General features: G+C 41.9%; 1 protein-coding gene across 1 annotated transcript in view; it reads right to left on the reverse strand.

Annotated features, from left to right (window-relative positions):
- The window catches only part of LOC133447256 (gamma-aminobutyric acid receptor subunit alpha-2), a 71,313-nt gene extending 51,383 nt beyond the window's left edge, over window positions 1–19,930 (reverse strand). The window contains exons 1-3 of the mRNA XM_061725859.1: window positions 19,513–19,930; window positions 18,258–18,338; window positions 14,944–15,059 (exon numbers count right to left, since the gene is read on the reverse strand). Coding sequence (XP_061581843.1) covers window positions 14,944–15,059; window positions 18,258–18,325 — 184 coding nt within the window. The 5' untranslated portion in view covers window positions 18,326–18,338; window positions 19,513–19,930. The remainder of the gene's footprint in view (window positions 1–14,943; window positions 15,060–18,257; window positions 18,339–19,512) is intronic.
- Between the last annotated feature and the right edge of the window lie 1,807 nt (window positions 19,931–21,737).

Raw genomic sequence — 21,737 nt, forward strand, 5'->3', positions numbered from 1 at the left:
CAGGTTCCCGAGCCCCGTCAGGTTCCCGAGTCCCGTCAGGTTCCCGAGTCCCGTCCAGTTTCAGAGCCCCGCCAGGAATCCCCGTCACGCCCCCCGCCAAGACCCAGGCCTAGGCCTCGGGGACGCCCCCCCGAGCTCTCTCGCTGGTCTGCTCGGTCCCGAGGGCAGCCCCCGGAGCTTTGGCCGTGTGTGGCCTGGGCCCTCCTCCAGGCCCCCTCCGCCCACCCTGGGTTAGGACTCTGGGGACATCTGGGATCTGTCCCTTGAGGGGGGGGTACTGTCAGGGTTTGACACTTCCCCCCAGTGTTTGTAACTTTCAGTTCTGTCTTGCCCCGCCTGTGTCCCATCTGCCCTGATTGTGTCTCGTCATGTCTCGTTACCCCCCCCAGGATATCTTGTCTTGTCATTCCTTGGTTCCCTGTCGGTCCGTACTGGTTCTTCCTCCATGTCTCCTCGTTGTTTTTTCCTGTTCCTGGTTTTTGTTTATCCTGCTCTGCAGCGCCTCGTGTTTTGCCTTTTTGGATTAAAACCCTTTTGTTTTTTGAGAACACCTGCCTCTGGCCTCCCTCTCTCTCCTGCACTTGGGTCCTAGAAAACCACACCCTAACACCTTGAATGTCTTAAAAACAAGATTTTGATTGTGTTTGCCAAATAAATTTGAAATTCAGCCTCAAAACCATGTCTTTATCATCCCAGTCTCTAACCTCCTTCTCTATGTGGGATTCTGAGTGGGCGGGGCTATGATAATGAGGCACTGTGCTGATTGGCTGCATGAATGACGCGATACACCGCTACGAAAAAATGGCGGAAGCTCCGTCTGTTGTCGTTCTTCCGGCCAGAGTTAGTTGTGGGCGTGGTTTCACGCATCGCTCCTGTCGTTACGTAAAGACGGGAGAATCTGAACGGCTTGTAGTAGCCACATCACACTGGACAGCTCATCCGGGCGGCTGTACAGACACTGCAGAATTTGGTTGCTTTCCTCCTTCTCTGAGTTGGCAGGCTGAGGGGAGACCACTTTATATATGTTAAAGCAAGAAAAAACCTGTTTTTCATAATAGGTTCCCTTTAAGAATACTACATCATTTGTAAAACATGGGCAGTGTTATGGTATGGGCATGTATGGCTGAAAATGAAATGGGCCCACTGGTGATTACTGTCGTCATGTGACCCCTGAAAGAAGTAAGATGAATTCAGAGGCGTACACAGCTACTCACATCAGCCGAATGCTGCAAAGCTGATTGTTTTATGTCAAATCTATTGTGGTGGCGGTTAAAACTAAAATCATAAAAACCATCAAACCTCTGGACCTGACTGCATGTTCAAGCTGCATCTAGTCCTCCTTCTGTCTGCCGTTACCGTTCTAGAGCGATGCTGTGTGCCAGCTCAGCTCACCCCTGCATGACCCGGTAAACTCATTTATCTTTTAAATGACCATATTGGACCAAAGTTACATGTGAGCTATGATTTCAAGCACATGAGATTTGTCCTTTAATGTAAACATTGATATGACAGATAGGAAAAGCAAAGCCACTTGTGTTTTCTGGCGCTGCTTTGTCAGGTCCATTTGCTTCTTCTCAACGCTCCGTCTCTTTCAATAATTACTGAAGCTCAGTCACTCAGGCTTGGCCAATTCAAAAAGCTTTTCAGGTCTCACAGCGAACCGCATCGTACATCTAAAGAGATCATTAGTCCTAAGTAAAGCACTCTGATGCACCGCAAGGCGCGCTGCCATTCAAGCCGCTGCAAGACATATCACATAAACTGTCCATGACACACACTGCAGCTGTAAGTGGAGTTAAGGATTGGATTTTTTTTTTATTCTTATTATTATATTTATTGTGCAACAATAATGGGGTTGTAAACGTTGCATTGTAGGTGCCAGAGTTTAAAGAAACCACAGAGCAGTGAAGAAAGCTCAGCTATCACTCTGTTGCTCCTGACAGTCACATGACCTTCCTTTGCACTTATATGTGAGTCTCACAATGAACTAACAAATGTTTGAGCTCCTGATTCAAACTGTGAAATTGCATCGTAAATCTGTGCCTCATGTGTATGAAGAGGAGGTGGCAGGCTGTCGGGAAACAGGTTCGAGCCTCTTAGCAAGACCTACGGTTCTGTAACGCAGGGCTCAGCGTGTGGACAACGTTGATATAAATCTGTTGTTATTTTCAGTATGACCCAGGCCAGAATAGATGAATGTCACCAGCAGTGACTAAGTTTGTGGTGTTGAAAATATTAATGGACATTCTTGTGTAATTGCCACAAAATAATTTGTTGTATTTAGTTAATTTATACAGAACAATATTTATTTTATTATTATTTTATATTAAATACATATTACAAATAATTTTGTGGGGACCCCCTGGCACACTGAGGAGCCCAAGCCTGGGGGCGTCTTAAGACCTCCCTTATATTTTTTTGTTCAAAGATATAAAACAAAGTTGATACTAAAATTGTTTGTTCTCCTTTTTTCCAAATGAGAATCGATAAAGAATTGAATCGTTAAGCAGAATCGAAAATGGAATCGGAATCGGAAAAATCTTATCAATTCCCATCCCTAGAGCCCTCTTTTACTTTAGCTTATTTACTTCACTGAGAAACTCTGTAAAAACTACGTTTGACACTGAGAGTTGCCTCCACTTGTAAAGAGACGCTTGTGTATTTTATCATAAGGGTTTAATGTATCTTAGAAGACTAAACGTCTCAGTGACGTCACTGAAGTTTGTGGACGTTTGGAGTCCTGGTGTTGTCTCAAGGTTTGACTAAAGGCAATATGCATTGTAGAGGATTCAAATATGCATTTAAAATGAAGCAAGTATCCCTATCATGGTGATCCTGACAGAGAAAAAGGTGAATATTATCAGGGCCGGCTTTGCTGGTCCTGCTTCCTGGCTTCGGCCTCCGCTCCCCCTCTTGCCCCCCCTACACGATTCATACGCACATAGGCGAAAGGCGGGGGGTCCGGGTCGTGGGGGGCACTGTCCTGCGGGGCCTGGCACTCCCCGCCTCACGGTTTTAACAGCAAAATAGACACTGCACATTCAACACTTAATAAATACATTTGACAAGGACACGTAGTTAAAAAAAAAAAAAAAAAAAAAAAAAGAAAAAGGTGAATATTTAGAACAACCACTTGTTAAGAAGTGGTACCTGTGGCTGTGTCCAAACTCCCTCGTTCCTCACTCTATAGTGGACATTATTGCTAGTTTACCACCCAGCAGTGTGGTCCAAAAGCTTATTACAATTAAAGTAGAGATCCAGAGAAACCGTGCACTGCAAAAAATAATGTATTGTGCACTATAAAAACAATAAGGATCCTGCGAAAAAACTAAAAACTTCTATGAGAAATAATAAACAAAAGCACATTTAATGAAAGCTCAGGCTCATGTGTGGTTTATAACAGGAAACCATTCGAAACAAAACTTATTTGCAACAGTAAACCTAGAAAAGCACAAGCCTCGGGGGGAACGCGTGTGTTTACTTTTTGAAAATATCAAGAGTGCATTTTATGCCCAGGGACTCCAGGATAAATGGGAACAAGGACAATACCAAAAGTTCGTTTATTCAGCAACAACAGTCACGGACACGTGCTTCTCATGCACTCTGAATCATTCACTAGAGATGGGCCTGCTGAACCATGTTTAATCGGTAAGATGAACCTGCCCGGGAGAGGACTGGACATTCCTCCGTGGAGCTCTGCAACGCAGCTCCGGCCAGTTTGGACGGAGATAAGGAACATTTGCAAAAACCAAATGTTGGATCATTAGAGTGAACGACGTCAGTTCAGAGAGATGAACTCTTCATCTGACAAAACAGATTCAACAACATTTAGCAAACTGTCCTCAGTTTTAATGGCTGCAGATAAAAGAACAACATATAAAACTGCCACCCTCCATAAAAGTAATTGATTAGCATCTTTCAATTAGATGCACTCGACACCGGATGCCTAAAGCTCTTGATGAAAGGCTGTAACTCTAATGAATGGGTAGCTTTACTGGCTTTCCAAACTTTCAGCTGACAGCAGCAATAATTTTGACACCCGTATTAAAATCATCCGGTTCAGTGTGTCGGTCAGCGTGTGATTAAACGGGGAACAGATAAGGGCCGGGTTTCCCAGATCAGTTAAGTAGTTCTTAACAGCGAAAGACTTCTTTCAAACCTTCTTAAGGAGCCTGTGAAAGAAAATCGTTTCCCAGAGTCGCTCTTAGCTTAAGTATGTCTTTCATTAAGAAGGAAATGAAAGATGCTGCTGACCCAGTCTTTACAACCATCTTAGTGAACAAAGACTCACAGATCCAGCCGCGTCAGGCAAATCAATATCACACCAAGCAATGAGATATTAAAACAATGCACCCCGCACAAATTTTGATCTATTTTATACTTTAGATTTATATTGTTTAGCATTTATTGGTGACAGCAAAGGGGGAAAAAAAAGAAAAATAAGGAATAACAAGTGTGTTCCTGTATATGCTTTATGCATTACGCACAATAAAACGATCATCATGAATATCATTTATTTGATAATTTGGCTGCTATACAGCATGTTCTCTCTGCAAATCAACCGCGTCGCCGTGCGCGAAGCAGAACTGTTTTTATGAACGCATTCGTGCGTCAGCACTTCAGTCCCCTGGACGTGCTGTCGGACCGGGCTGTCCACTCAGCTGGGACACCGATCCTGCCCGAGCCCGAGCCCGAGCACCTACATGTGTGATGACAGGGAAGCAGCAGCTGAAGAACGAGATCCTTTGATGAATCGTTCATTACAGTCTCAAATATAATCAATGGTGTCGGTTTATATTAAAGAATCTTTTTGCCCAGAAGAAAAAAGAGCGAAGACAACGACCCATAACTATTTTCTTCTCTTGAAAAAACCCACCTGCACCGCGGGCTTTAGGATAAAAAGACGCTACAGAGTCGGGATGCAGCTGCATCAGAAGAGCAGTGGAATACGTGGCGGGGATGATCTCTGCAATCTGAAGCCCTCTATAATTGTAAAAAGAATTTCACTTATCACGGGTTCTTTTTGGAACATAACCCCTGCGAAAAACCAGGGATTGCTGTAATTCCACGTTGCGATTTGCGAAACTCGCCTTCTCTTGGCTCATGTTTTTGAACGCACACACACGCCCACCACGTTTCCTCCCGGTCTCTGCGTGTGGGGAAAAAAAGCCTCACTGTAGCCAGAAATAACGGAGTAACGCACCGTTTGGATGAAAAAGGGTCATTGAATTATATTTATCATCTTAATTTTTCATTATAACGCACAGGCAGCAGGGAATTAGTGCGTTAGGCAGCAGTGCTGCTGTGAAAATGCGCTGATAGTGATCGGTGATTGATTTGCCTGGCATCGATTATTTGGTTTCAGAACCGGACAGCTGCTCCAAAGAGCTTCTGAAAGAGCGAAACTAAAGGACGGTGTTAAGAAGTCATCTGGGAAACACCCGTATCTTAGGGTTCTCTCTTAAGTGAAACCTTCTTTGAACCTCTCTTAAGTCCTTAAGAGAGGTCGGATCTGGGAAACCCGGCCAAGATCGCCACAGCAAAGGTTACCGGTACATGTGTACAATGATCTTGCAAGACGTTGACGGACCAGAGAAACTGAACCAAAGAAACTAAAGGGTTTATCTGAATAATCTAAAATGCAGTACAAGTGTGGAGCTCAGAGATCATGATGTTTAGGTTTATTTGTTCAAGTCACATTTCAAGTTACATCCAGTCAGATCTGATGTTAGTGTCAAATATATTGTAGTTCTCTCTTAAACTCCTAGAAAACAGACTCTCCAAAAGATATTCACCAACCAGGATGTAGCTGTGGCAGAAAAACGCTGGCTCCTTATTTAAAGGGGACCTATTATGAAAAACAGGTTTTTTTTTGCTGGTCTCCCCTCAGCCTGACAACTCAGAGAAGGAGGAATGCAACTGAATTCTGAAGGGTCTGTTCACCCCGCCCCCGGAGGATCCTTCCAGTGTCATGTCGTTTCTACGAGCCGTTCAGATTTGTGCATTTTCGTTACGTAACCAAAATGCAAACCACGCCTCGGTCTCCTCCGCTGCTGAAACCACGCCCACATCTAACTCCGCTGGCCGGAGCGTCCATTGTTTGGAAGCGGTGGCTGTTTGAACAACAAGGGACAGTAATAATGAGGTGTTGCATCAACACTTACCCTCATAAAAGGATCAGTTCCAACAGTACGGACCCGGCAACTGCACACGAGTCAGCGGTAAGTGATGTTAATTCTTTATGTTATTTATATTTGTTTACAAGTATGATCTTTGCATGGGCTAAGTATTTAGCTTAGCTCCGGTGTTACTCCGTGTTACCGAGCTCTATTATTACCGTAATACATTTTTCTTCTGTTTCTGGTTTCAGATCTTCCAAGCACCTGAATCTGTTCAACGACACCTTCAGAAGACGCACGGTCCTTCCTTGAGCCAGCAATAGTGCATAAATGTTATTTATATACAACTTATGTTTTATTTTTTTAACAATAAAGTTGCCATTTGTGAACCTTCAGTGTTGTGATTTCTTTAACGTTAACATGATTCATTTGTCTTGTAACATAAATGAAATGATGAGGAATCTGAGTAAATAACTGTGGTGTACCTGTTCAGAATTCAATTAAATCTTCCTGTGTGAAGACGAGGTGACCCGGTCAGGGAACTAAAGGCTGATTTATGGTTCCGCGTTACACCAACGCAGAGCCTACGGCGTAGGGTACGCGTCGATTTAACGCAGAACCGTAAATCAGGCTTTAGGATCCCACACCGTGTCATAACTGCATGCGAGTGTCCGACTATCACGTCGAGCTGCGTGACATCGGACGCTCTCTGTCCACACTGAAACCGTTAAACTCGCGGCCAGTTAGGACAGTCCAATACAAAAAAAATAAAGCAATGGAATTTATTTTGTCGCCGAAGCTTCTCGCATGGGACACGCTTTGTGTACGGAGCCGCTGCTCTTCACCCCGGAGCGAGGCTTTGTCTCCTCCCCTGCTACACGTCATTCAGGCAGCCAATCAGCGCAGAGCCTCATTATCATAGCCCCGCCCCCTCAGAATCCAGCACAGATAATGGGGTTAGAAGCAGTAAAACTAGGGACATGGCCCACAGGCTGAATTTCTGATTTATGTAGAAAAACAAGCTTTAGATTGTTTTTAAGACATTCAAGGCCTGTTAAAATATAGATTAAATGCCATAATAGGTCCCCTTTAAAATGTAGACTGATTTTAGGCAAAAGGTTGCACATAAAAATAAATTAATAAATTGCCATTAACTTTAACAATGTCCTCTAAATATTATTAGGACATCATTACATCTTGTTTCGGGAAAATGATTGTATCAAGCAACAAAACTACTGCAATAACAATATTATTTAGAATATTAAAACAGTACATGTCGTCAATGTCTTTCCGTTTTACTGCTAACAACCCCGGAGAACATGTCACAACAAATAAGCTTTAGTATCTCAGCCGCTGTCATCTATAGGTCAACGTAATTGGCCAAATTTTTTATGGAGATTATCTTGTGACTCTGTAAGTATAATATCTAGAAATATTGCAGCTCAGTCAGCACAGCTCTGAAAGGCCATGAAAACTAAAACTCTGCAGGTTCCACTTTGTGTTTGTGCCCATGCTGATATGCTCAGGTGGCTATAGTGACTGCAGCCACTAATAAATCTTAACTTCCTGTAATGCACACATGGCCTGTGTTTGCCTCGGACAATATCTGGCTGCCGATCGATGCTCTGCTGACGTGATCACAGCAGCTTTGTTTACTGTTACTGCAGAAATGAAAGATAAAAGCTTTTCTGAATGGCACAAATCTTACTTTTGGAGTCTTTATCCAGAAGACTTTTTCCATTCTGTGCAGACCAGCAAGACGAAATCATCTTGCAGGTGTGAGCCTGTTCACATCTTTACTTAGAGTCACCAGCGTGTGATCACTTCAACTAGGAAACATGTCAGCAGGTGGATCCAGTCTCTTTAACCACACAGGCAATGTTTTGAATACTTAGACAACCCCTAAAAACTATGTTTGGATGTGCACACTTTTTTCCAGGTTGTAATGTAACATTTCTGGGATGCATTGCCATGGCAACATGAAAAAAATGTGTTTTAATGACTATATATTTTGTACTTTTGTTGCATAATGAAGTAGCAGAGTAGTCGATCGAATGAGGTAAAATAAAAGACAAACTGAATCAAATAAATGAACTTTAACTCAACTCCTATATTTATCATCAGGTTGATCTTCTGCTTTTGTGTTTTAGTGTCTCTTAGGTTTGGGAACAGTCAGTCAACAAGAAGAAAAACGAAATTGTAGCTCAGTATTTTGGAGCAAAATCGTGTGCCTTCTAATTACATTATCTATATCCAGTACTGGAGTTGAGGGGGGATGAGGGGGCATGGCATCCCCCCTGAAATAAAAACGGTCCAAATCCTCCCCCCTGTAAAACTGCCATCCCCCCTTTCCATCCCTTATGTCATTTCATCAATGAATGTGGTTTTACTGCTATTTCAACATTTAGTCATCACCGGAAAAATAAATTATATGAATTTTCACCTGTTTCAAGTAAATGTTCACTTGAAATAAGTAGAAAAATCTGCCAGTGGGACAAGATTTATCTTCTCATTACAAGCAAAAAAAATCTTGTTCCACTGGCAGATTTTTCTACTTATTTCAAGTACTAGAAACAGGTGAAAATTATTGTTTTTTTTTCCAGTGATGAGTCTTGTTTTAAGTGTAATAAGATGTTTTTACTAAAATTAGACATTTTAACTAGAAATAGGACAAATATTCTTATTTTGAGTTTTTGCAGTGATCCATTTTACTTATCATGAGAAGGACAGAGTCATATTGATAAGTTCAGAAAAGTATTTTTCATTTTTGTGTTTTGATGTATTTGATATAAGTGGATATTTAAAGCTTACAGAAGGCTGCATTTAACTGCTGCTATGTCATTCCTGCAGTATTTCTGCAGGTGTTTTGGTCAGTGCTATTATTTGTAATATATTATACTATTTGTAATCAGCCCAAATGATCTGTCCTCATATGATAAAATCCACCATCCCCCCTGATTTTTTTTACAACTCAAATACTGTCTATATCCCCATATCTAGGCATGTCTCTTACTTTTTACTTTTACACAAAGAAAACAGCCATGAAAACAGTCCAAGGAATCAACTCTTTAACTGGATACGCTGCGTGAACGTGTGAGTGGCTCATGCAGCTGTGAGGAGCCTCTTTTTCAGACAGAATCAATGTGTTATGGACCAAAGAGCAGTGGAGCGTTAACATGTTTTCCCCACAGATGCAACATACAACTCTAATGTCTGCGATGTGGAAAATGTACATCTGATGTCATGTTCGTTTCTTTTAGAGTTTTGTGACCTGGTCCGACCCTGTGTAAGCTAATGGCTACAATGCAATATTACATGTTGAGCATAACAGGCTTTTCCTTCCGCTGGGCCTTCATCTTATAAAAATGTATGTTCCCATTGTACTGTACCAGTCTTAAAAGCATCTAATACATGTTTTTGATGTTTTATTTAAGTGTATCCCAAGCTGAATTATTCAGAGCCATCTCCTGGTTGAGGGTCATCACTCAATGTAGTTTTCAGTCAAAATCAAAATAGTTTTATTGATAAATCCATTTCTTGACAACCATATTGTTGTCAAGAAACCAGATAGTCAGGAACTATTTTTCTTCCTTCAGCCATTTTTTTTGTATGAAATACACTCATTGATATTTTCAAAATAAGACTTCACAAGCACATGTGAATTCATTATGGACATGCTCATGTTAGGTTTTTAAAACGTTCTTGGAAATGTTATTGTGGAGAAAAATGAAATGAAACCATACGACTTTCTTAGAGCACAAAACAAAGATTTTGGTGCATATTCGGCATGAATTAGTATTACAGTACGATCTGATTGACCAACACACAGAACAACAGTCCAAGTCCAAATTGCTCGATGAAGATATGGCAGGGATCTGTCAGTTCCTCCTTTCTGTTTACTCTGTACACAAATGACTGTGTCAGCTCCCAACCCGACCAGTATGTGGTTAAATTCTCTGATGATACTGTCATCCTCAGTCTACTCACAAGCAGCTTGGACATCAGCAGCCATACAGCTGGAGTGGACAGGTTTGTGGGTTGGTGTGATGAACACCACCTGCAGATCAATATTAAGAAAAGCGAGGAGATTGTGGTGGACCCAAAGTCAATTGGGGATCACAGCACAACTACCATACATGGCCATAACATCAAGCAGGTCACGTACTATAAATACCTAGGCGTCCATATTGACAAGGATCTCAATTGGAGCACGCATGTGACAAATGTCTGTGTTAGGATCCACCAGCGCCTCCATTTTTTACGTAGGCTCAGAGTGTTTGGGGTCTGCAAAAACATCATGCTGATTTTTTTTATAGAGCGACGATAGAGTCCATCGTACGCTATGGCATCACCAGCTGGTTACGGAACCTAACGGTCAAATCAAAATCCCAGATAGTTAGCCTGGTCACAACAGCAGGGTCTCAACAGCAGAAATCTTTGAACAATCCACCATTCAGCAGGCCAACAAGATCCTGTCTGACCTATCCCATGTGCTGAACCCTGAGTATGAGCTGATGAGCTCTGGCAGGAGATGCAGGCTCCCCCTGTGTAAGTACAATAGGTACAAGCACTCCTTCATTCCACAATCAATAAAACGTATTAATAAGCCCCCCCGAGTGGTTAGAGAGATAGATAGGAGGCTGAGAGAAGCCGGCCCACGTGGATTGGTTAACAACTGATGATGCTATCTTGTACAGTAAAGTTAAAAAGACTGATGATGCTAGCATCGTCTTTTACCAATTTGCACTAGTTTGTTGATTTGTACAGTGGTGTTGCAAGTGTTTGCACATGCCTCTGTTAATGTTGATGGTGTTGTTGATGTTGTTAATGTGTCGTCTGTGTCTGTCTGTACTGCAGCATTGTGGCCTCTACTCCGAGACCAATTTCTCCCGTGGGAGATTAATAAAGTAAACCTTGACCTTGAAAAGCAGGATCATAGATTTACATAGATTAGTCCCCTCTCTTGGAGGCATTTGTGCTGTAAACATTTGAAACATCCAAGATCCTCAGCTGAAACGTTTGGACGTCCAAAAAGTTATTTGGTGGTGCAACTATTAGATCTGGAAGTGGGTCCAAATGTTCATCTGTAGCTACGTTGGTATAAATGGTCAGGAATACACTGTGACCAACAAGACAAGGGTCTCCTGTCACAGCTCCTTCTTCACCATGACGGTCCGGTACACCGACCGCATAACTGCAGACGCTGCACTGATCCGTCTGTCAATCTCCCGCTCCATCGTTCCCTCACTCGTGAACAAGACCCCGGAGGACGTTTACCTCAGAATTCTTCAACATACTTATATTGAATACCCAGAAACAAATGTTGTGTTTTATAGTTGACAAAGACATTAAAGCTTTAATTAAAGTGTAATGGCTAAAGTATTTAAAACTCCTTGTTGTGAATTACACATTACAGTCAGGTTTTCACATGGAAACCAACATACGGCGTCGGTGTATAATCACATCTACCCGTTGTTGTGCGTCGCCCATGTGAACTCTGAACTTATAAAATGTATGAACATTTTGTGATTATGAAGTCCAGTAAGGCCAGACTCGGCCCTGCTTCCTGAAGTCAGTTTTATGACCCCCTGCTGCTAACTTCTGGTTATCTCGGCCGGGCTCGAGATAGTCCGTTTACGACCCCCGCTGCATGGCAGATCAAAGCAGGACAGCAAAACCCAGTAAACCAGGCCTCGGAGGGGGGGGTGCTGCCCCTTTGAACAGAAGAAAACTTTGAAACCCTGGTCAACCCCCCAAGCCTAAAATCGGCTGTAATGTGCCTCCAAAAATGGCCGCCTGGCCATGAACTACAACCCCCAGCATGCCTTGCGTGGGGGGGGTGGCGCCTACAAGCGGCGCGCATCCAATCGCAACGAGGCACTGATGACGTCACCGCAGCGCGCGTAGGATCAAAACGCTGCGCTGCTCCTCCACTCTCTCTCTTCTCCACTTCATCTCATCTGAGCTGGATCTTTCTGGCTCTGGGCCAAAGGGACCACGGCCTTCCCCCCCCAAAGGGGGGGGTAAGAGGAGAGGTCTGCAGCGTGGTCTGGCCGGAGGATCAGCGAGGACCCGCGGCGCAGAATCCCTCTCTCTCCTTTTCCTCTCTCTCTTCCGATCAACCTCTCTTCCTGAACAGCGGGACTTTTGGCTCCGGGCCAAGGTCCCATCTTCCTTTCTCCCCCGGCTGGGGGGAGGTGTAAGCCCCCCCATCGGATCGGGCCGCTCCGTTGGACCTGCAGCCCGTTGAAGCCGCGGAGCCGCTCCCATTAACTCGGTCTCAACTTTTCATCCGGAGCTCCGACTCCTGCTTCACGTGCCCCTGGTCCCTGGGAGCTGGAAAGGGGGTGGGGAAGCCGCTTCGAGGCTCGGCCCCGGCCCAGGGTGAGACCCGTTCCTCTTTCCTAACTTCTCTCTCTCTGCTCTTGAGTTCACCTGAAAGGACCTGTGGACAGCCTGCCCCGCGCAGAACCGAGACGCATCCTGCCGCCCCGTCCCGCGGCCACGCGCTCAGCCCGACGGGCACCGGCACTGTAAAGAAGTGGGCCGGCCCCGCGCGCACCCGAGATGACGTGATAGCCTCCGGACCGGGGGGGGAGCGCCGGCTGCTTCAGCTGTACCCCCGTCCTCTCGTGATTCCAGAGTCAGGAGGAGGAGCGGGAGAGGCGGGAGGACTCTCTTGGATCGGACTCCGACCAAAGACCCGGCAGGAACCCCTGATCGGCACCCGGAGACCCGAGGAGGCGTGATGTTTTGAGACCTGGGTGTATGAGTTTAACTGGGAGTGTTAGAGAGCTAAATCTGTGGTCAGAGCTGAGATTACATCAGCATCATTATCATGACTGTTGTCATTAATTTGTAGTCACTACTTTCTGCTAGTCATTCATGTTTTAAAGCGCTGTTTTCTGCCGTAGTCACGTTTAAAACACCGGGAGTAACATCCGGTCTAGATCTGCACGGGGCGTGGTTACAGTCCCGCCATCTTTAAAAAACGCAGCCATCTTTATGCAGCCACAATATTTTAAACCGTACATGTTCGTGATATCATTTTTATTATTGCTTTGATTTCTTTTTCCCATTCCATGCATTTAACTTTCATTTCATTTTTATTGATTGTTGTTTTCCTAGTTAATTAATTGTTTTATAATACTTAAGTTCTGCCATCAGGTTTATTTGGGGTGTTGCGTTTATCATCTTTTGACACCTGTATGTAAATAAATCCTGATTGATTTTTAATGAGTGGTTGTTGTTATTTCATGCAAGATTTGGTCACAAATTGATTTGTTTAAGCAGAGCCTAGTGTTCGGATATCACGCCTTCAACTGTTATCCTGTAAGTGATAGTAGGATTTGCTGTTATGCAGGATAATTCAAATCATATGAGACTGATTTTCTGCTGTTTAGTTATCATCTTTCCCCCGGAGTAAGGCACCGGGGGTGGTGCCCCGACGAGAATTATTATCATTTTGATAATTCAATTTGATAAATAGTCAACTTTATTAATTATTAATAATTATTAATAATATTCATTAATAGCCTTCGATAACTGATCAGCTTAGCTACCTGAGTTGCATAACACCGTCACCCAAAGATCCAACCAGAATCCTGCCAGAAGATTATTGATTGCCATTGGAAACGATGTGGTCAAAGCACGTCTTGCTAACAGAAACTCAAACAGAGAGAGTAGTGAAGTGATGTTTTTGACCTGTGTATCATTTCTGCCCTGTATTGATCTACGAAATCCACAACACTTGTACATTCCTTTTTTTTTCTATTGAAAACAAAGAATTTCTATCCTCTTGATGTGAAAGATTCCAACTTAAAACTGGAAGCGCATATGACTGACCTACAGGTGTATACGTGAGGAACACTTTAGCTTTTCCTGTTCAGTAAATGACCTGGCAGCACCAGCACTCTACATCCAGCTGAAAAGGCAGACCGCCATCAAGCGTAAGGAGGTATTTTCCACATATGGCAGCTCCTGGCATGATGGCCGATGGACCTGACACTCAAATGGCTCCAAAGTCTGAGGGACGGGGTATGGTTTGGGGTGAGGGGCCAACTGGAAATGAAAAACCAAGCGTTGCAGATAATGCTTAAAATAAGGTTTCTCATGCTTCCATAGGTTGAAATATGAGACCCAACAGAAGCTCAGGAAGCTTCCAGTTACAACGCACTCGAAGGAAAATATATTGCATCCCCATCTGTTGCATCATAAGTAAATAACCATAAATAAAAATGCTTTTTAAATGTGTCAAATTTTTCATCTCTCAACCTGAGATATTCATGGACCAGTCAAATCTAAATATACTAACATAACATACAAAACGTACTCATACATTTGCTATCTACTTACCAAATAATTTCAGCCATATTCCTTCAACAAGTTCGACAACCCAGTATCACAAATGCACAACGCTAAAGAGCAAAGTCGGTGCTGCCATGTATCTCCCTCGTGTCTTTTCCTTATTATGTGGCAGATTTTGGGAGATCGTCAACAAAAATGCAAACAACAAACAGCCATCTGTGGGGATAAATGTAGATTCTTTGGCTGCTACTGTCCAGGAGGTGGACTGAGTGGTACGCAATCTATTTGTGTGTGTGTGTGTGTTTGTGCATGCTATGCGTGTGTGTTTCCTTGTCTACTCTTGAGAGAACTGCTCCTAAAGGTTATTGGTACGATGAAAGATGATGTTAAATCAAGTGTTCTCATTTCAAATGAGCGATCAACTCTCAGAAAGGAGACGTGCAGTTTCATAACATTTATGCATTTGCATGAGCCGAATGAAGAGCGTACATGCAGTAACAGCCCATAATTTCCTCACCTCCGAGACCAGGCCGCAGACGGTTGTCATATCCATCCAGTAGGCTGTCCAAGATGCGTGTGAACAGCGTGATGTTGGTTTGAAAGGCATCAGATGTGTCATCGGCTTTCACTGATCTAGTCAGCAAAGACATGACAGCAACATGACCAGCTGAGACAGACTTCAGCAACCGGCAACCTGATTACATTTCAAATGTATTTAGATTCTTTTGGGTTTTTTTCAGAGGCCTGATTTATGGAAAGCAAAGGCCTCATTATTATCGGGGAAAGACTTCACGCCCACATACTGTAGACAGACACATACATATTGTTTCTCATCATAGCTGACCCATTTCAAGGCAGAACATTCGAGAGCCATCCGATCTTGGAGCCAAAACACAGCTGAATATCTAAATGCAATCAGTGCAGAGACTCATGGTAAATAAATTCAGATAAGATCCCACATTAAAGCTCAACTTAATCACCCCAGTTGACAGTTCTGCTGTAACAGCCTCAGGTTGTGGGCATATTTTACTTGAAGCAGTGCATGTGAACATATGCAATATTAATCACTGTTTGCATCTAGGATTTTTCTCCCTCTTTACATTTGGACCATAACAGTCTAATTAGCTGCTACCATTTAAAGTGTTGGGCTACATGCTTATATACTCATGTGACATACTTACCTGTCTTACAATCTATTAGACCAGAACTATTTAATTTATTATCTTCAAGTGTAGTCTTATGTACTTGTATACTTGTAGTAATGACACCTGTAGAAGTTGCTGGTGCTTCATAAAACTGAATATTAATCACGTCATCGTCAAACCAGATTTAGTATGTGGACGAATTCTCCAGCTAATATAATTGTAACGTAAAGGCTTGAAAGCAGTAAATATTCAGACGAAGACATAACTCTCCCGTTGATCACGATTCGAAGCTCCCAGAACCAAATAACCAGCTTAAAAAAAAGAAAGCTGAAAATCCTTGACATTTCACCTGAAATTAACCGATCCATAGGTGGCAAATATGTCAGAGACGAGAGCTCTTGCTTGCATACTGGGAAAAGTTGAGAAAACATGGTACGTTTTCAGATTTCAGTTGAATATAATTATGTCTCATTCTTCTTTTTATTTGGAGCAACAGTCAGCCAGTTGACCTTTTCAATAAGAAAATGTTTCTTCATAGTTTTAATTGTGTCACATTTAGCATTAGAGGTGTACATTACACCCCAAAGATGTTCACTTTCTTTCGATGTTTTATCGAGACTCACAATGACATTACAATTACCAATCAAGCTAGCTTATATCAAATAAACACAACGCTCCTCCTTTGTGTCTAAAGTTGGTAATTTCTGGCTCAAAAAAACAATAATGGTCAGATTACATGCCTAAGAGCTGCTGTACAGTAGCTGATGAACCAGTGGGTTCATCTATCTTTTACAAACTGTCTACAGGTGGCATAGGTCCAATTTGTCATAGTGTAAAATCACAGGTTATGTTAATAATATTGAGCACAGTGTGATTTGAAACTGTTCAGTGGAACAAATAAGCTTATCAGCAGCATCATTGCTATAGGTCACAGCCATAGTTTTCCTCTACACATCAACATCTCATGACACGGGTGGGTTTTCAGAAAGCTTTGTTCAGTGGGATCCCGGAGCCTCAAGGGGAATTCAGTGGCCTTATTTAGTTCGCCTGATGTGGTTCTGACATTGCTTGTTATATTTTATCAGCAGTAACTGAGTGTGCGAAAGAGAGTGACCTGATCCATCACTGTGGCCAAGATCATTGGAAACCTAGTTACACCGATAAGGTCTATGGGAATGTGGTAATAAATACTGTCTTTAATTAAATAAAATGAAAAATGAATTTAAAAATCCTAGCCCAACATTGTAGACATTTCACATGTCATTGACTTACTTTTAAAGGCTTTTATGGGTTTTAATTTCTCATTTGTGCGGAAGAGTATTAGGGCCAGGCAGGAGAAAAATACAAATAATATTTTAGAGGAGGAAGATTTTTTTTTCATTATGCACTTTGAGAAAAAAGTCGAAATGTCGAGAAAAAAGTCGAAATGTCGAGATTAATGTTGAAGTACAATTTCGAGAAAAAAGTCGAAATGTTGAGAAGAAATGCGAAATTTCGACTGTATTCATTAAATTGTATTTCAACATTAATCTCGACATTTCAACTTTTTTCTCGAAGTGCACAATAAAAAAAAATCTTCCCCTCTCAACTATTTTTTCTCCTGCATGGCCCTGATACTCTTTGGTACATTTGATAGCCATCTCACGGTGCGTCCGAAATGCCACACTAAACAGTATACTAAAAAGTATACTTAAGTTCGGCACACTTTTGAGTAAATATCAGTAGTCTGCATTAATTCGGATGTACTACTCAGAGCCACACGTCACTTCCTGCCGTTGGGAGGAAGTGACGTGTCACAGCAGCAGTAGCAGCACCACTCCGCTCTTTCCCGTTTATCCTGGCCCAAACAAGATGACATTATATAATATTATTATATATGAATATTATAATATTAATATTATATAATAATATTATTATACTTAATATTATACTTATGACATATACGTATCACTTGGCTGCGTCCGAAATCACATACTTCCACCCTAATTAGTATGCAAAATGAGTATGCAAGACTTTTTAGTGCGTCCGAAACATTAGTACGTACTCAATAGTATGCTCTATCCATACTCATTCCGGAGAAATGTATTAGTATGGATTGATGGACACTAGCCGAGCAGAAACTTCCCACAATGCAATGCAGCGGCGTTTGGTTGCTAACTAAGTGATACGTATATGTCATAAGTATAATATTAAGTATAATAATATTATTATATAATATAAATATTATAATATTCGTATATAATAATATTATATAACGTCATCTTGTTTGGGCCAGGATAAACGGGAAAGAGCGGAGCACTGCTACTGCTGCTGTGACACGTCACTTCCTGCCAACGGCAGGAAATGACGTGTGCGCTCTTGATAGAACGTCCGAATTAATGCATACTACTGATATTTACTCAAAAGTGTGCCGAATTTAAGTATACTTTTTAGTATATACTATTTAGTATGGCATTTCGGACGCACCGATTGAGTATGTACTAATGTTTCGGACGCACTAAAAAATCTCACATAGCCTACTCTTTTTGCATACTCATTAGGGTGGAAGTATGCAATTTGGGACGCAGCCCTAGATTAAAAACTTAAAGAGCTCCAGTCGTTCCCTGGGTAAAAAAACAACAAAAAAGTGTGTATTATCCCGCATTTGGATGCTATTCGTTTCCATGGCTCCCCAGTGGACACTCACCTGGTTCTCCAGAGAGCCGTGAGCGCCAGCGCGCTCAGCAGCAGCGAGGACGGGCTGCCCCGGCTCATGGCTGCTCCGCACCTGCGGGCACAGATCAGCTCAATCCCACATACCCAGTACTGGAGATGAGGGGGGATGAGGGGGGATGGTCAAAATCATCCCCCCTGTAAAACTGCCATCCCCCCTTTCCATCCCTTATGTCATTTCATCAATGAATGTGGTTTTACTGCTATTTCAACCTTTAGAGTCATCACCAGAAAAATAACTTATTTGACAATTTTCACCTGTTTCAAGTAAATTTTCACTTGAAATAAGTAGGAAAATCTGCCAGTGGGACAAGATTTATCTTCTTATTACAAGCAAAAAAATCTTGTTCCACTGGCAGATTTTTCTACTTATTTCAAGTGAAAATCTACTTGAAACAGGTGAAAAATTGTTGTTTTTTCCAGTGATGAGTCTTGTTTTAAGTGTAATGAGATTTTTTTTACTAAAATGAGACATTTTAACTAGAAATAAGACAAATATTCTTGTTAAGATTTTGAGTTTTTGCAGTGATCCATTTTACTTATCCTGTTAAGGACAGAGTCATATTGATAAATTCAGAAAACTGTTTTTTATTGTTGTGTTTTGATGTATTTGATGTAAGCCCAGTGGATATTTAAAGCTTACAGAAGGCTGCATTTAACTGCTGCTATGTCATTCCTGCAGTATTTCCGCAGGTGTTTTGGTTAGTGCTATTATTTGTAATATATTATATTATTTGTAATCAGCACAAATTATCTGTCCCCATATGATAAAATCCACCATCGCTCCTGATTTTTTTTTTACAACTCGAGTACTGACTACACTTACACTGCATCTGGCATGCACTGTCTTCAAATATAACCCTGGTAAATCCTGATTTCTGAAGGGGTTCCCCCTTCAGCGAGAAATAAATAAATAAATACATCAGAACAGGAAGGAGGGGGAAGAAAAAGAGGCTGAGACAGCCACTGACAGTAATTAGTATTCATTGACACGTCCCACGCTTTCTTTCACTTAACATCACTGTTACCAAAAATATGAGTCTAAAGGCCTTATCGCACCCATTATACAAAGAAAAAGCACTAAATGTAGAAAATAAGGAGAGGAAAGGGCTATGACATGCAATATTGTCGAGATGATGCTTCACTCCCACGCTCCTCAGCATATTCTTCGGCAACAGGAGAGATCAAATAAAGGAGCTTTGTGGCTGAGAGGAGAGACAAACACTCACCTCAAGTGTAAAAAGTAGCTCCTGCTGCAGCTGGAATCGGGGTTGATGCTCCGGAAAGTTAAGGACAATTCAATACTCGCTCGTTTTCATGAGACTGTTGTGAGTGCGAGACTGTCATTAGAGCAAAGCTGCAAATGCTGGTAAATCATGGTTGCAGCCAACAGGAGGAATGCTCCTCATAGTGATGGCTTCATGGAAGAAATACATTTAAAAGAAGGGAAAAAAAGAGAAAAATATTCTTATGACTTTAATAAATACAAAATGTGTGTGTGTGGGGGGGCTACTCAAAACACACACATAAAAAAAGACAAAAAAAAACAACTAAAAAACTAAAGACAAACAACAAAAAAACACGAGTTGCAGGAGCTGATATTGGTTTCAAATTCCTCCTTTCAGCATCCTCGGGGAGACGCGGTGTGAATCGTGATCGGGAGAAGAAGAAGCGTCTCTCAGCTGCCTCGTCTCCTCACAAACTACACAGGAGAAGCACCGGGTCCTAAAGCTGCTCCTGTTTGGAGTAAAGCCTGATTTATGGTTCCGCGTTACACCAACGCAGAACCTACGCCGTAGGTTACGCGGCGACGCGCACTATACGGCGTAGGCTCTGCGTTGGTGTAACGCGGAACCATAAATCAGCCTTAAGCGCCCTCCCTGAAGGCCGCGCACCCAGCACCGCCTCGCTCACTTATGGTGGTTACCATTCAAATTAAACACCTCATTTATCCTAAAGACCCAATTTAATCGTGGGAGGGAATCTCTCCTCAAAACATCCTATCAATGAAAGGCAAGGCAAGGCAAATTTATTTATATAGCACAATTCAACACAAGGTAATTCAAAGTGCTTTACATTGACATTAAAAGCGGCAAGACATAATTAGACAGTAAATAATTCGACATAATTACACAGTAAATAACAAATATGATTGAATAAGATGATAAGAAAAGAAGTAAAATAATAAAATGCACAAGCTGTTAAAAATAAGGGCAGTAGAATACAGCAGGTAAGTTTAATTTAGGGGTACGCTTGAGATCTAAAGGAAAATGTTCTCACTTTTAAAAAGAGACATAAAGTGAACCAAAGCATTGCATACCAAACAGTTTTAGAAACACTATTCTTGAAATAATAATAATAAAACGTGTTGTCGCAGTTTAACTGCACGTTGAGATTTTTTTTTTTGTCACTTTGGATGTTGTTAGCATATTCAGTCATGAAAGAAGAATAACAACCCGACTGGATTGTTGTTTTTTCAAAAGTGTTTTTCTTTGTTGTGTGAGGTGTGTGTGTGGAGAGAGGGAGGAAATGGATGGCCCTCTTGACACCTTTGCTGTTATTAGGATGGTGTATTGCCATAGAGGCAGTCACTATCTTCAATAACCTTCTGTAGTTATAATGTTTTCCAGCACAATCCTGTATTTCTCTTCCTCGCATCAATTAAGTATCTCACTAATGACAATAAATAAAAAGACAAATTATAGTTATATTTCAAAACTGCCTCCTTCATACTGTTGTTTTGCATTCTCCCATCCTCCATGAAGAACTGGGAGCTGTTCTTTCAGCACCACATCAGCATCCCTTTTCAGGTGTAGCTCCTTCTGGGAACAATGAAGCTATTATATCACACAAATAAGTGATTGCACATGAAATTCATTTCGTCAACGTTAATTTGTGGAATTTCGATGTAAAGTAACCTACAGAGCCAGCAGGCCACTTCAGGACTGGGGTTTGGGACTAGCACGCATCAACTTCTCTGAAAACCAACTCAGTGTGGCAGATGTTCAGACAAGGGGAAAAGGACACTGAAAACCATTAATACTTACTGAATACCCAGAATATGTTCTCATTTAAAAGGTGGAACAGGGACTGAGTACTCTCACACACCAACACAAATCAAAGCACACCATAACACCTCTGATGTGGACTGACTGCCCTGCAGTTCTCGCCTCCCTTTGCTGTACTTCAGACTAGTCCAGGAACACAGGCAGGTAAGATTAATTATTTTTAAAAGTGGTTTTTGCATCTGTGAACAGGATTTTTTCCCCCCTAAACATGGTTTTAACTTTGGCAACTAGCCTCTGGCTTACACATTGTTTATTGCAAGATGTTGCATCACACCTGCTGCAGGCCGAAGTGTTCCAGTTGACACAATGAGTGACTATGCATATTGATTACATTTTTGTAGATGGATAAGTGAATTATACCAGCTTAAAAAATAGCTGTTAGTGTT

Source organism: Cololabis saira, chromosome 7 (assembly GCF_033807715.1).
Source record: "Cololabis saira isolate AMF1-May2022 chromosome 7, fColSai1.1, whole genome shotgun sequence".
Lineage (NCBI taxonomy): Eukaryota > Metazoa > Chordata > Actinopteri > Beloniformes > Belonidae > Cololabis > Cololabis saira.